Here is a 17,194-nt window from a genome sequence, read left to right on the forward strand (position 1 = left end):
GGCACAAAAACATCAAAGGGAACATAAAAACCACATAATTCAATAAATTTTAATGCAAAAAATGCACGATTTACCAATATATAAGAAAAAAAACTAAGCTCACCGAGCCAGGTAGCAGAATGGGAATATATATACATATTTATATATAATTTGGGCAGCCGATTGCAACGAAAAAGGGAGGTGCACAACTGCATGTTATAGCAATTCCATATACAAATTTTCAATATTCTATGGCTACTCTTTCTTGAGTTATACGAGATACATAAGTAAATACGTACGTTCAGACGTCAAAAAAAAAAAAAAAAAAAAAAAAAAAAAAAATCTCTGCTGAATCCATTTTAAATCTATTTTACAAAGCGTTTTGGAAAAAACAGTCCTTTATTCTGTCTGGACATACAGATGTCACGTAAAAACATCGTTCAATCGTTCAGTTGGTTTTGAGAGCGGTTGAAATGGATATTTTCGATGAAATATGATACCCGAAATTTTTCGGGATTACAAAAATATTGTTTTTCATAAATTTACGACCTGTTTTTCTAACTGTCGGTTTAAGTGTTAGACACAGGCTCAACCCTGATCGTAGTATTCGTGATCACACTGTACTTATAGTTATTATTTCAAATGTTACTTTGTAACCGTGTTATTTAACTGTGGTTTAAGGCAACGGCCACATAATATTCGAAACCGCTTACAAATCAGAGAATACACTGCAAAAATAGACTTTTTTGTTTTCTTCATTATATTTTAGAATATTAGAACATTTTCAGATTACGAATTTAATACATTTCTTTTTATATTAGTACATTTTTATAGCATGTACAAAATGCTATGGTTTTGAATTATTTCTGAATTAACGTAAAAGTTGCCTTTTTCTTGTCAACTAATTTAAATAATAACATGAATTTAACTTTTACTTCAATTAGATTTAACACATCTAATGAACAATGACTTTCTTGGCATTGTGGCTGCAACAGTTAACGTTTGCTTTCTCCTTTTTTGTGCAGGCCGAATATTCATCTGATACTCCAAACCATTTAAAGGAGCTACAAAATGGCAAGGCCTCCTAGTACCATAGGGAGATATGTTCCAATAGAGTCCGCTAGTAATGAGGAAGCATACAAGCGGGAGCAGTATGCAAGACTTCGGGAAGACATAGAAAGGAAACGGCGAATGCACGCTGGTCCGCAACCAACTTTAAGAGGTAAATCATTATTGAACAATTCCTAGTTTATCAAAACGCGAGAATAATTCTATGAGAATGAACTTCAAACACTTCAGATACAGTATACTGCTGGATGGTTAGGTTACCTCATTCAGAATGACCTCAAATATAAGGGTCAAACAGAATATGTTAATAGGGAACACATAAGGATTTGTCTTGATTTTATTTCCATCATTTTTAGAAGATAAGTTGATAATGTATAATGTAAACGCCCTACTAAATGCTATTACGAATTTGCCCTACAGCTATTACGAATGTGTGTAGAAATGGCAGTGGGACGAAAGGCCAGCGGGACGTTTAATGGATGTAAACTGAAGATTCGATTATTAAGTATGTTTGACTGGCTTCCCATGATTCATTGAGCTCTTAGATTAGCAGATGGCATCAGATGAACAGTATGAATGGCTATATATCTAGCAGTATGAAATGGCAGAGGTACATATAGTCTATGTACATAAACTGAAGAACTGAATATTAAGTAGAGTTGACTTGCTTCCATAATTTATTGAGCTCTTGGTTTAGCAGATGGCATCAGATGTATCAGTAGAACGAATGGCTGTGTATCTAGCAATATGAAATAGCAGTAATAATTTATGAACAGTGTACAGTATAGTTTAAGTACATAAACTGAAGATCTCGATATTAAGCACAGTTGACTAACTTCTATAATTTATCGAGCTCTTGGATTAGTAGATGGCATCAAATGTACGAGTGTGAATAGCTTTATATCTAGCAATATGAAATGGCAGTGAGAATTATAGTTTACGGACGTAAACTGAAGAGCTGAATATTAAGCACAGTTGACTAACTTCCATAATTTAGGAAGCTCTGGGATTAGTAGATGGCATCAGATGTACCAGTGCAAATAGTCGTATATCTAGAAATATGAAATGGCAGTGAGAAGTACAGTTTATGGACATAAACTGAAGAGCTCGATATTAAGCCAGTTGACTTGCTTCCATAATTTATCCAGCTCTTAGAGAATGGCAACAGATGTACCGGTACGAATGTCTATGGTAATACGGAATGGCAGTGAGACATACAGCTTATGAACATAAACTGTAGAACTTAATATTAAGCATCGTTGACTTGCTTCCGTAATTCATCAAGCTCTCGGTGAAGCAGATGGCATCAGATGTAGTCCTATGTGTTCGGTTTTCAGGTTATCTAGCAAGTTATGGAAGTGCCTGAATATATTAAACCGTTGTCAGAACTTTGCAGTTGCTTTATCTTAATGTAAAATGGAGTCTTATAAATCAATTAACTTTACAGCATCATACAACTTAACACAACCGCAAATGGATTTCAAAATCTAGCTTTTGTATTATTCTCTTGTCAGTATACCTTTGATGCAGAAAATATATGATATGCTGTCGTATGCGCTAAACCACCATACCTGATGCAAAGTAGAGTAGCAATTACCAAAGAAATGGGAATCTATCCTTTTACAAAGGTGTTGCTACCTGTGAATCCATTGAACCGGAGTGCTCAGGTCAAAAAGGTATTCAGCAATTCAGCAATCAGTTACGAGAAGAAAACACCAGTGATCTATTTTTGACTCTGTTCTCGCTGCTGTGGTAAAACGCTAAATGAATTTTAAGATGATTTTTCAGTCAATGGTAAGCGATGTAACGGTTGCTTGTGCTTAGATCTCTCTTCTCTAACTTCCAATACCTAGTTTAAGTAATTATAATAAAGGTAAGACTGGTGCCACTACGTGTCTTTGAGGCTTTTTGTAGCTTTGTGGAGTTAAAACAAAATTATAAGGAAAATGATTTTTTGATAGCTGACCAAAAATATTATTATTCCATACTGTAAAAAAGGCAGTTATTATTTCCTTTTAAATATGTAATAGCAGATTTTAAATCGGGAGAACAATTATCATTCAAAAGAAGTTCGATCAAATATTCTTATAAAAATATTTCTCAAAGACTCCGTGATTAAATATTACTTAAACGATCGCTAATGAACTCATAGCTATAAAGGACGAAATCAAAGAATGTTAACTTTTCAATACTACAATTTTTACTCAGAAAGTAAATTTAAAAATACACTTAATAAAAGTTTTGCATATTCCCTTTACAGAGAAATTTCCAATTAGCAAGCTACTGTTTATATAAATAAAGATTATTTCTATCCTTTTTTTAATTATCACTCGTAAATTTAGCCTTGTTCTAATTTAGAAACAAGACAAAATATGCTTAATATGCTTTCATATTTGCCTTTATGTAATTTAAAGAGAATATTTCGATATTGTACTTCAGTGGGCCCCCGACCTATTCAAGTTCAAGGAGTAGAACTCTACGCCCGTGAGAATGCCAAACTTCATAACACTCACCTTTATGAACTTCTGGATTCGAAAGACTCTTCGCTCATCGTTCGCAGAGGCCAGACTTTCTATATGGCGATAAGGTTCAAGAAGATCTTCAATCCTCAACTCGACACAGTTAGATTACACTTCGAATTCGGTAAGAATTTATAAATATTACTAATTTAATCATATTTTTATATATTTGTATTAATTACAGACCACATACAAAAGAGAAAATACATAAATACTTTTCTTCTTTATAAAAGAATTTGAATCAAATCCAGTTTCTGCTTTCAAATTGTAGCATTGCTGTAAGTACTAATTTTGATTTTAAAAACGCTTTTCCCAATCGTTCCACTTCTAAAATCACGTTACGCTATAAATTATCTTTCATTATTTTCGCCCTAATGGACTAACTAATTTCAGTAATATTTAAACTAAAACGTCCATTTTGACTGTTCTGAATCTATCTGGACGGTTTTTTGCGTGACGTTTGTACGTACGGACAGAATAAAGGACTCTTTTTCCCCAAACGGGTTGTAAAATGGATTAAAAAGGAACTTTTTTCGTGACATCTGTACGTCTGTACATACGTATATATGTATGCATCTGGAATAACTCAAAAACGCGTAACTTCCATTTTTATTGCAATCGTCTGTACCAAACATATATATAATAGCAAATAATACAAGAATAATAGATTTTAGTGGATTTCTTGGATTTAGTGTATGAGGTATTCCTCCCGCCTTCATAAAATGCCTTCGTGGTGTAATGGTCAGCAAACTCGGTGCCTATTCGAGTGGTCTGAGGTTCGAATCCCGGTTAGGGCTTTGCTCATTTTTCATGTCTCCTGCTTGAAATAACCTAATGTCTCTACAGTGGTGAGCGAGCTAAAAAACGTGGTGAGTGATGATTCTCCACCACCAGGATTTGGCGATTGGGTTTCCTAATCATCAGTCGCCCTTTAAATGGAGGAGCATATAAGTTATTTCTCCCAAGTTCTTAGCATGCCTTCGTGGTGTAATGGTTAGCAGACTCGGCCCGTATTCGAGAGGTCCGAGGTTCGAGTCCCGGCGAGGGCATTGCTCCAGCATCGAAATAACCTAATGTCTGTATAAGTGGATTACGTATTAAGTAGTTTGTATACGTGGATTAAGTAAGATTTTATCTGAGTCATATAGATCAATGTTATACGTTATACGAATATGCCTAATTTTTTTTTTCAGGTCCACCACCGTATATGATGCAAAAAGGAAATCTGATAAGTCTTCCGATCACTAGCGTATCTCAGTTTACAAGGGAAAGGCAAATGTGGGACGTTCGAACACATCAGCATGAAGGAGCTGTCATAACTATTGATGTGCAAATAGCCGGCAGTGCTGCAGTGGGAGTGTGGAAAATGAAAATCTTATCCTATGTAGGTGGTAACCTCAGCGCCGAACCTGAAGTTTATGAGATACCACAAAATGTGTACATCCTTTTTAATCCGTGGAGCAAAGGTATGTATTGCATGTATATTTGAAATTCTGAAAAGAAAAAAGAATGATGATAATATCGTTTTCCTACATTAAATTTTAAAAAAATATGATAGTCTCAAATTCAATAATGTTTCCAAATTAGGCACACTAATCTCAAATTCAATAATGTACTATTAAATTAGGTAATATTTTTAAAAAACTGACATTTACTTTTTAAAAACTGATAAATATTTCATGAAATATAAAGTTATCAGAATATGCAGTGTTCAGAAAATGGCAGAAAATTTAATGGACTTTATTTATAATTTTAAGTGATCTACAAATACTAAGTTTTATATATCTTAAAATTCAGAAATTCTCAGGTGCATTTAGGAACAGTTGATCTGAATGGGTTAGTGTTAAAATAATAAAATAAACTGTTCACTTTTAATGAAAATAATATCATCATTTCTTTCTTTCAAAGTAATAGTTATTTTAACAGCAAATTTCAAATTAAGCAAAGAAGCATTTAAAAAAGAAAAATATGTTGAGTAATTCGCTTTTAATACCACTTGACGTCAGGTTTTTTTCATCTTCAACGTAACTCGGGCGAGAGGATATTGTGTTAAATTATTCATAAAAAATTATAAAAGAAATATAAGTTTCTACTGAAGCAAGGTTTTTTTTAAACTATGCAACATAAATAAAGTAACATTCTCTGGTGTTTTGCGTTCTCTATATGTTGCACATCCTTTTCCTATAATACAAAACATGATTTTCAAATAAGCTCTTTTTCGTCTATCAGGGGCTGAGTGCATAACACCATTGAACGCTGCATCTCGATCTGGGTTCAAATCTTGTCGAAAAGGTTAGGTTAGGTTAGGTTATTTAATTACGGCAAAGCCTCGGGGGCTATCTGCCTAAGGGGAGGGATGCCTTCGTGGAGGACCTTTCTAAGGGAAACTGGCTCGTATACACGTTACTCATGGGGAAAACCACGAAAACACCCATGCAGCCAGCTCGTTCACGGGATTCGAACCTCGGACCGAACTACCAGTGTTCAGAGACTTTACCGCTCGGCTGCTGGTGGGCCTCTTGTCGAAAAAGAGTTTACTGCATAGGCATTTTCGTGGCTTCCTTCATGTGTAATTTGAAAAAGGCGCAGTTTCCCTTAGAAAGTCTTTTACAAAATTATCTGTCACTCTAAACAGATACTTCTATGTGCTTCAAAACAATCTACTTCACAATATCTTTCAAGAAACATAAATTGGACTGGATTAATATAATTTTGGTATCGGATCTAACACAATGGAGTAGAACTGCTTTCAGAGATGAGATCCGTTTCGAACTGAGCGATGGCCAGCGAGGACGTTCTGAACATCGGTGAGCCACTCACCTACTATCATCCACCATACAGCTCGAAAACCAGGAGTTACAATTATATGATATCGTTTCATTCGATAGCCGAAGCCCTTTTGTTGTCATCCCTGTCACATATAGTACGGGGGTACGTCGGCGAGATTTTACGCTCCATCGTGTAGCCCTTCCTTTCATAGGCGCTTGGGTTTACATTTCAACAAGCTAGCGTTCGTCCGCACACGGCTCTCATTTCTCCTGCCAGTCTTCGTGTTTCTGCAATACTTCTCTGGCCGGCGCGATTGCCAAATCTTTTCTCAGTAGAGTACGTTTGGGCTGTGATGAACAAGGATCTCTGCTCGTCTTTGGATCGCACTGATGTAACACGTCAGCTGGAACACACATGGCAAGCAATCTCGCAGAGGTACATCCTCCAACTCAAGCAGTCTATGCCGAGCATATAACAGCTTCCATCAGGACCAAAGAAGGGCCAATTCTATGCTGATCTTTTTTTCCTCTTCTAGCTGTATTTCTTAAAAATAATCAATTCTCATGATACTGTTAGCGTTTCGTTTCAAAACCTGTACTGTCAAAACTTACTGATTTTGTCCCATTCGGATAATTCCTTCTTGGTATGCCGCTTTTTAAATTACAAAGTGTATATTTGGATGCAGAAACGTCATAAGTAGTCAAATGATTATTTTCAATAAGTAAGATAAAATAATTTGCTTTTATTTAGATAACTGGATGCAACTATTTATTTGCATTAATTGTAATTTATATTTTTCTGTTTTTTAAATTTAGTTTATGTATTTTTTCGTCTTTTAACTACAGCTTTAAATTTAAAATTCAAGTTTAAGTTTTGTATTCTTTACTACAATTTTAGAGTAGAAAAAAAGAATTGCTTTTCTTAAAAATAATTTTTCAGGTATTAAACAGGTGATACTTAACATTAACTGCATAATATAATACTAATAAAATTATTTGTAGTTATTGTAATTCTATGTTCTGTAATTGCATAACATGATGCAAAACTTTGTGATATGCATCATAATTATGCAATTAGAAAATTTAATTTTAAATTAAATAATTATCCTCCCTTTATTTTGCTATAACTGTTTTTAAGCATTTTCATTTCTAATTAAAGCAGCTTAATATAATATCACAGATGATGGAAATTTGAATGCTGTTAAGTGAAATGATTTGCGTTTATAATATTAGGAAATTCCAACTTATGTTCTTAATTCTATGTTCAACTTAACGCTAAGATGAACATAAAATTCACTCTAAGTTAAACATAAACTTTAAGTAACTCTAGCAATTTAACTCTTATGTGTAACTTACTCTTACTGTTAACTTAACTTCTCTGTTCTTAACTTTATTATAAACTTCTGACTCATGTTTTTACCTTTGAATATCGAAATATTTTGACAGAATCTGTATACATCTCTTTGTTCCTCTAATCTTCAAGCAAATGTTATCATGAATTCCAGAAACCAATAAGTGTTGAAATGTCGCTTTATTTTCTTATACACATAATATAAAATTATTCGGTGCGTACGCACTTTTATTAATACATTATTTTAGAGTTAAAAATTTAGATGATTTCATTTTTAATTGGTAGAGGATACCGTATATTTGGAAAAAGAAGATGCCAGAAGAGAATACGTTCTGAATGACGTCGGTAAGATTTTCGTAGGAACACAGAAAGAACCTCGAGGAAGAAGATGGATTTATGGTCAAGTGAGTTGAAAAATGATAAACTTACGAAAGTTGTTCTTTTTAATAATCATTTTTACATAATGTATTATAATACTTTAATAATTTACATCGCAGACAAGATATGAAAAGTCTTCATGACCTGCATAAACGTTCAAAGAAAATATCATTAAGTTTATCTTAAATCGTACTAACATATTATTCTTTTACCAGCAACCACAATATATTAAATTCGAAAAAAAAAAAAAAAAAAAAAGATTTAACGAGCGTATATATGGTTTCATACAGTTTAATCGCCTTTAATATTGCAATTTAAAGTGCTACCCGAAGTTAACGGAAAACCCCTTTCCCCCTTAATATTATTACCGACATTGAATGAGACTTTTGAGCATTTTTTTAATCTTTCGACAATTAATTTTAATTATATTTCTAGGAAAAAATAGAATAGAATGCTGATGCTACTAAATAGCAAGAACATCTACAGAATTATCCTTATGAGTATTAGAAGTGCACTAGTGTTTGGGACACTAAACCTGTTCCGCCATTCATGGTGAAGTCCCCACAGGGTTTGAAATCATCCTGATTGTTGCACTAGTAACCATCTTTTTTCTCGACAGTTAGGCTGTCAAGTTAACTCTTCTCTTTTTTAGTGGACGTTATGTCATTTTTTATAAGAAAGAAAACTACATCAAAAGACAACTACAAATACATATGCATAGAATGAGAGCTATCAGTTTACCTCAGTTGTAGCTCGTTGTTAGTTACATTTAATCAGTGTTAGTTGGATATATTTACAAATATTTACACACAACGCAAGTCACAGCTTACGATGTCTTGGCTAGGTTCTTTGACCTGTTACATTTATTCTTCTTCTGTGATGTGCAGGTTTTTGTTGATGGGAGAGATAATCTCGGCGATGCCTTTGGAACAGTAGTAGTTTTAAAGACTGCTGACAAAGAGAGGTTATTGAAGTTAGATGGAAGGTGAGACGCTTTTAGCTAGCTGGCTTGCGCTTGGGAAAACTTCAAGATAATGTATGGCGTCGACGCTTGTACCTACTGTGCCACAGACGCATTTGGCATTCCTATTGAGAAACATGTTGTAGTATGCTGAGAATTTTCCGTGATTAGTACAGGACTGATCACAGTAGTGGTTAGACTTGATTCTCTTTAGGAAGGGTTTCTTAATTTTACTTTTTGCTACCTCCTCCGAGATAAATAGTTCCACGATTGTTTCCTCTTTCTGGGTTGTCTGATTTGCAAGCTCGTCTTCTCTTTCACTCCTCTTTCGGCCTGTGTGTCTACGTATTCAATTGAGTCGGCTTGGATGACTCTCAGTTTGAGTACGAAAAAGTTCTTTCGTAGTCAATACGTGTATCAACCTTTCTCCTCTTTTGTTTAAGACCTGTTGCACACTCATGCTGTCTGTATGGCAGCTGATGGAGGTTTGCGTCAAGCTTCTTGCCCATATGGTCTATAGCCTTTCTAAGACAGCTTTGAAGTCTAGAGTCATTGTTCCTGCTAATATCTGCGGAGTGGCTGTAGACGTGGTCATAGAGACTACTATTATTTTTAAAAGTGCTGTTTTTTGAATTTTTAAAAGTTTTTGACAGATTCTTGTCGTATCTGTCATGCAAACTGGGCTTCCGTAGAGTGCCATTCTTTCTATGGCTCTCAGGTACGATTTCTTTATTAGCGTTCCCTTTAGATTCCATTGGACGTTGACCATTCGGTTTAGGATATTAATTAGTTAGTTAGCATTGCCTCTTATTTCGGAGAGATGGGGTACCCTGGTGAGCTTTTTGTCTAATACGAAGTCGAGGTATCATAGCGTATCTTGCTTCCTGAGTGGTATGTATTGCCACTTAATCCTTGGGTTGTTCGAATCTATCTTGATCCTTTTTTGGGAACAGTATCATTTGCGTTAAATTTTAGTTTATAATCTTCACTCTAGTTCGTGAGGATCTCTAGGGCCTTTCTCCCTATTATGCTTCTGTTACCTCCTTTTATAATTAGAGTGAAGTCGTCGACGTATGCATGAATTCGTGCCATATCCTAAAACACCAGACGGCAATAACGTTCTATAGCACTTGGGACGGTGTTGGATGCTTGAGGTGCTTTCTACAGGTATATCTTCGTGATGTTGATGCCATCTCTTTTGTCCATTGACCATTGTTGCGTGATTCAAGGTACGAGCAGAATTAAGCTTCCTTATGAGTAGCAGAAGTGAACATAAATTATTGAGCACTATTGCAGGATTCAAAGTACGAACAAAATTAACCTTATGAATAACAGAAGTGAAGACAAATGATTGAGCATTTTTGCATGGTTCAAAATACGAACAGCTCAAAAAAAAAAAAAAAAAAAAAAAAAAAAAAAAAAAAAAAAAAAGATTTATAGACAGACACCCATGTGTTTTATAGAAATTCAAGCAATCTTAATTTATGTTTATGCACTTCCAGGACAGGGACTGTAAAATAGCTCGTGATAGTGAAGGTAATTCTTTGAATGCTTCATCGGTAGATACATTACTGAATAAATCATTCCAGAGTATTTAATTCAAAAAAGAAGTTAGGGCAAATCTGATTTTAAAAGTAATAATTCAAAAACAAGGCAGAGACCTCTGCAACGCACAGAAAGATTTAACGATTTTTCTCATAAATATTTTTTAGTTCATAAAAAAAAGAAAGAAAGAAAGAAAGAAAGAAAGAAAAAAAAAAGAAAGAAAGAAAGAAACCTATTTGTAAAACTTTTAAACCTATTTTTAAAAATCTGAATGAACTGACTAGAAAGAGAGAACAGTTCATCAATAAAGTAACCTTAAGATGAATTCACGAGCAAAACAATAACAGCAACCCTATTTGCTATCAAATAAAATGCTATATTTATTGGAATGGGCAGTGCAAATGTTTCTAATTTTTCAGTGACCTTAAGGATTTTGATGCTGAAATTCATCTACTTTCAAAATATGTGGTACTGCTGCTCAAAACTGGATGCTTTATTTTAAATATTCATGCTCGTGTATGTTTTATTATAATTAATTTTAAACTATAATACTTAAGAACAAATTTTAATAAAAGCATTCTTCCACAGTTTGCAGATTCTGTGCTACCGGCGACTATGCTGATGTTAAATCATTCCGGTCTGGATTCTACGGGTAGAGCTAGTCCCATTCTTGTTTCCAGAGCTATTTCAAAGCTGGTAAGATATTTTTTAATAGTTTGTCTGAATATTTTTTTTAATTACTGAAGCAACTGAGATTTCTAATAGTTTTAATAAATGTTAAAAAAAATAACATAAGTACAGATGCATTCAATCAGTAGAATTGAGCTGTTAATTAGCTTGGAATGGATAAATTAAATTTTTATTATTGAATAAATACGCATTTCGAAATAGTGATCATGTAATTCTTAATTAACAAACCCCAATTCGTAATTATAAGTACACTCAGAAAATCTAACTAATAGTTATAAAAGTATTTAAAAAACTTTTTGCGAATGAAATATTTAACAGCCATCTCTAAAAGGAAAACTGCAGTAAAAAATACGTTAAACTAAAATCAAAGAAAGAAATTAAAAGTGGTTAATTGAAGCAACTTTTAATTCCGTTAGAAAAATTGGATTAAATTGATACTAAAGGCAATTTCTAATTCGTTCTTGGTGCTGCCATCTATTGCTAATTATGGGAAATGGTTTAATATTTCCTGTAGCCATAACCGATTTTATCAAAAATATATGCTGGGAAATTGCAAAACAGATTAAGAAAAAAGAAAAAAGAAAACTGGACTTTCTTTCCGTCTATTTAACATACACGCGCACATTAAAAGAGACTGTTGAGAGAATTCATAAAATCAAAACTATAAATAAGATTTGAAAGTATGCAAAGTTGCTGTAATCAATCCTTTAACTCTCCTTCGCAGACATTCTTCTTCAGTCCGTTTACAACATGTATATATTTACACATCTGAGAAAAATATCATATTTTCCAGTCTATAATTAATTTTAGAAAACTGACAGTTTTGAAAATGCTGTGACATTTTCGAACTCCATATCTGCTATTCAAGCTGTCACATTACTACTCTCAAGTTTAAAGATTAAAAAATACCATACACCAATTTAATCCTACTGCAGTCTAAACATAAAACAGCAACATTATAATATATTCAAACCATTCTGGCATTCTGGAATATATGTAATAATTCCAGTACCGCCTGGCATTTTGGAATATATGGTGAGGAAATAACAGATTTTCTGCTAAATAATAAAGAATTTTATATCTATTTACCAACAATTAATTCCTTTACATTCTGTGGGTAAATTGCTAATAATATCTTTGAAAGTATTTAATCTATGCAAGTGGAACATTGGTTAAATTTGGAAGGATTCATTTTTCCAGTACCCCTCGTACGATATGGTGTTCTATTCATGACATCATTCCTTTAATGATTAGACTCGGCAGTCTTGCCAAGTATCACCACAGATTAAAAATATGTTCTGATCCAAATTGTTGCACAGATGAGAATAATATTGAAATGTGTAGTCAAAGATTGTCAAATGTTATTGGAGAAAATGCGAGAGATATTGGCAAGCAAGTGGGGACAACAGCAAGTCTTTCGGCGAACAAGACTCTACAGTTAAAAACATTTCCACCAACTACGTTACAATATTATTATAATTATTCTTATTTCCTTTAAAAGGATCATGAGTGATTAAATGATTATATTATATTCAATCACCCATAATCTAGTTAATGAAAGTTTAATTCTCACTAGTTAATTTCATTCTCACTAGTTAATGAATGTTTTCTGCATGTTTAAATTATTGCTGTTAGATGAAAGAAAAGTGTCTTAATTGAAAGAAAAGTATTAAATTAGCCGATAATTAGTTCTTTACGCTGTGTAAAAATTCGATTTTTTTATTAGGATGTCTTCATTTTCAATAAAAGCAAGTTATCTTTAGAAGGCTGGTTTTATTGTAACTTAACTGTATCTGTAATGAAACATTTAAGCGTACATACATATCTCAATATACGCATATGTGGTTGTTTTGCGTATTTCTCTTCATTAAGTAAGTAGTAAAAGGTAATATGTACGTAGAATTAAGAACTGGTAGTGTGAGAATTAATAGGAAAGTATATTATGGAAAAGATGTTATAATTTATGAATCTGCTGAGATATTTCACACAATATAAATATAATAGACAATTAAATGAAAATTATTTCTTTTAGGTTAACAGCGAAAATGACGATAAAGGTATCGTTGTAGGAAATTGGTCTGGAATGTATGATGATGGCATGGCCCCCTGGATGTGGACTGGCAGTGCAGCCATTATGGATGAATATTTTAAAAACGGAGGCGAACAGTCTGTGAAGTATGGACAATGTTGGGTGTTTGCTGGAGTTGCTACAACAGGTTGGTTTACGTTGATATTTTATATTAAATAAAACTTGCATAGTCAAACATCTCAGCTGCACTTATTGCAAATAGGAAACCATCCGCAATGATTTCTGGAAAAGGGTTTAAATGCTCTCTACATTGTTTATTTCATATATTGTATAAATTTTGCTATGAATAGACATTGAAAACTTCTTCCATGGATAATTGTCTTGTATTCTGTAGAAATTATACTATATATTTATCGAAAAACTGCATAAATATTTTATTAGCAAAAAATGCCGATCATTTCAAAATTACTACAATGAGCAAATTATATCAGATTTAGAATTTGAACTAAATTTTTTTAATTTCAGTTTCGAAAAACTTCTAGTATTACTTACCGCGCCCCCCGGGGGGGTCGACGTAGAGAACTCTGCGGAGCTACTGGCTTGGATCTGTACCTAGGCAATCTCGGCCACGGGGGTATAAAATTTATGAACCTGGTGGTTCTAAAGGCCTCGGGAAAGGTCACTCATTGGCCGGCCTCGGGTCTGGCACGTTCTGAGCGGTATGGCTCTAGTAGCCGGGGTAGTGGTGCACCCCGGTTCGCTGGGTAATGTCCCACTGCGACGGGCAAACCCGAGCGACTGGCAGGTAGCAAATCAAACGACCAGTACCGCCTGGCACGGGGCCAGGTAGTGCGCCCTCTCCTGGAGGGGCAATAATGGAGATTGAACCTCTGTGACGTGCTCCAAAGGGAGAGGTGGACCTGTATATGCTGTTAAGTCGAACGAGAGAGGAAAGCCCAAATTGCTAGTTATAGTATTACTTAATAATGAGAACAATACAGAAGCAAAACGCGAGAATTAGAATACCACTAATAGCACTTGCAGTGATCTTTTTTCCTGTATCCATATAATAAACTCACAGAAAGAAGAAAAACCGTTCTCAAGGATTAAAATGTTGCATTGCTTTAAGCCACCTACCTGATACAGTAGTTTATAACTCTGAATGCCGTATCGATGGGCCCGGGTTCGAATCCCGAAGAAGGCATGGATGGTTATAAGAGTATAGTATCTGTGCGGCAAGGGAGCGCTGAAAATGCAAGGCGAGCAGAAAGTCCTCTCGATACATTAGTGAAGAAGTGTTAGAGACTATCGGACAGTTCCACGGGGTATTCTCCCTCAAAATTGGGTCGCGCCTGCGCAGTTAGTTCAACGGGACTATACCTTTACAACCAATGGTGAAATTCCGGTGTCCCGCCCACTTCTACCTCAAACTATTTTGCTGCAAGGCAGTGGATGTGACAACTATAGCAACTTTCGTGGTAGAGTAACTTTCCCTTGCACTTGTCAAATTATTTTGAAAATGTAAAATGCAGATTTTTTATTCTAAGGTTTTTCAGTTTGCACCAGCAAAAGAAGAAAGCAAGTACAACCAATTTTAATTATTTTAAAGGATAATTTAGACAACACTTGAAAGTAAAGGTCTTAAATTTTATGTATTAATCATTTTATAATTTTTTGAAATCATCATCACGAATGGCAAAATAAATATTTATTCATTTAAAGAGAAATTTTAATTTTGGAAATAGTATTAATTGAAAGTGAAAACTTAAAAGTCATCTCTATTCGGTCAATTTGTATATTTTCTATGTTATTTTCATATGCGCAACGTAAAAATAATAATTTTAGGATTTATGATAAATCTACTGCACATTATGTGTCACTCATAAATGTGAATGACCTAATATTTGTATTCTTACGCAATATTTGAAATAAAATATGTAAATATTTTACTATACAGTTAGTTAATATTTCAGTTCCAGTTAGTATTTTTTATTTCAAAAAGAATTTTTACTACTAAATATTGATAAAATATTACCCAAGAATGAAATCTTTTAGCAATAAAGAATTCACTAAAATTTCAGCGTAAGCAATGTGCGCAGTGCTTATTGTGAAATTAATGTCTGCGGAATGCAATTATATAATTAAGTTCCTCGGACAGAATCAATAGTCCTGTCAAAACTGTAAGAAGTTTTCACCAAAAGTGACCAATTTGAACTTTATTTTCTGTCTGTATCAGTTATACGCTATGCTAAAACATTATGCTTACTTGTAAATAAGCTGAATAAAATCTCTAACAGAATCTAATTTTAATTTCAGTGTGTCGGACATTGGGAATTCCTTGCCGAACAGTTACGAATTTCGTATCTGCTCATGATACGGATCGTAGTTTGACAGTGGATAAGTACTTCGATGAGAAAGGAGAGAAAATTGAGGGAGTCAGCAACGATTCCATATGGTATGGAGCATTTAATTTTCTGTTCTTTTAGATGACTTGCGCATCATATTTTTCTAATAAAAATCGTTGTCGAAAAAACTTAAATAAAATTTCGAGACTCGTAGCTAATTGCGATAAGTGCACAATATGGTCCGAAAACGAATATAGAATTGAAAAACAATGAGTACGGGGTACCTGAAGCGATTTCTTTGAAAAAAAAAAAGAGTTGCTTTTCTCAATGGCAATTATTCAATACTTAAGCTAGCAAAAATAATTACAATATCACTTGCTTTCTCCCCCTCGGAGGTCGACAGGGTGCTGGCTAAGATCTGTACCTAAGCGGCCTCCGCACGGGGGAACATAAGTTGTCTTCACAGGACTAGAACAACTGGTTGTTCAGTGGTCGGCAAGGACAGTTTTCGTACTGTCTTGTCTGTCTCGGGGTTTAGGTGTTGCCTACATATGTTGATACTGATTGGTGGTCCTCTGAGGTTTCGTCTCCGTTCATCCACTCCGTTCATCCTTGGACTGACAACGGAAACTGCGCCCCTTTGAGTCGCCACTAGATGTGGATAATTAACTGTGTATGGGCGTAACAATGCCTAGGTCTAATGTCCCCCGTCTAGCAAAATATCACTTGCCTGTTGTGGAAGCAATGATTATGCCATTTAATAGCAGAGTGGTGTATCAGTATCAGTATCAGTATCAGTAGTGGGAGCAGACAGACCCACCTAAGCAAACAAGTTGGTCTCATGATCATAACAGGACACTCCCAATTCAACAAAGGAAAAAAACTGAAGTATAAAAAGTTGTTTTCCTTTGTTGAATTGGGCCTTCACTGTTATTCCGAAGGGACAAAGTACAAATTCGTAAGGTAACACGAACTACAAGGGTCAAGGCTACCGCAATATGCAGCGTAACACGGTCCGCCAGGGTCAAGGCTACTTCTGCTTGAAAACACAGTCTATGGTGGCCAGTTGCAACCAGGTTCGGATTAGTCACAACCTAACCACCGGAGAGAAATGAAGAAATTCCCACGAGTGGCCCAACGGAGACAAAACTCCAGAAGACCACCTATCAGTATCAACATATGTAGCAACACCTAAACCCCGCGACAGACAAGACACTACGAGAACGGTCCTTGTGAGCTAAGAAAGATGGTTTAGTGTACTTGGAAATTCAAATAGCCCTTCAATTAAACATCCATTAGTCCACCCAGATGACACAGGAGGTCATGCATTGTTACAATAGTGTTTCATTAGTTATTTTTGACCGAATATTGAAAATAAATTGCCATATGAGATAGATTATGAAATTCGACCCTTGTATTCCTGTGTAAAGGAAGTTTTTTCTACTTTTTGGCATGTTTTTATGGTAATAGAAAGTAGCACACTGCTCTATCATAAAGCACTCCTTTCAGACTTTTGTTACATATGCATCTCTCTGGAAGAAGGACCGACATTGGTGGATGT

General features: G+C 34.6%; 1 protein-coding gene across 1 annotated transcript in view; it reads left to right on the forward strand.

Annotated features, from left to right (window-relative positions):
* LOC118181518 (hemocyte protein-glutamine gamma-glutamyltransferase-like) overlaps positions 1–17,194 on the forward strand; it is a 101,626-nt gene that overhangs the window by 55,099 nt on the left and 29,333 nt on the right. The window contains exons 2-8 of the mRNA XM_035350685.2: positions 1,005–1,201; positions 3,487–3,690; positions 4,760–5,032; positions 7,971–8,089; positions 11,158–11,265; positions 13,292–13,475; positions 15,605–15,743. Coding sequence (XP_035206576.1) covers positions 1,051–1,201; positions 3,487–3,690; positions 4,760–5,032; positions 7,971–8,089; positions 11,158–11,265; positions 13,292–13,475; positions 15,605–15,743 — 1,178 coding nt within the window. The 5' untranslated portion in view covers positions 1,005–1,050. The remainder of the gene's footprint in view (positions 1–1,004; positions 1,202–3,486; positions 3,691–4,759; positions 5,033–7,970; positions 8,090–11,157; positions 11,266–13,291; positions 13,476–15,604; positions 15,744–17,194) is intronic.

Source organism: Stegodyphus dumicola, chromosome 12 (genome assembly GCF_044657685.1).
Source record: "Stegodyphus dumicola isolate Sdum_Otavi_A_Nest chromosome 12, ASM4465768v1".
NCBI classification, from domain to species: Eukaryota; Metazoa; Arthropoda; class Arachnida; order Araneae; family Eresidae; genus Stegodyphus; species Stegodyphus dumicola.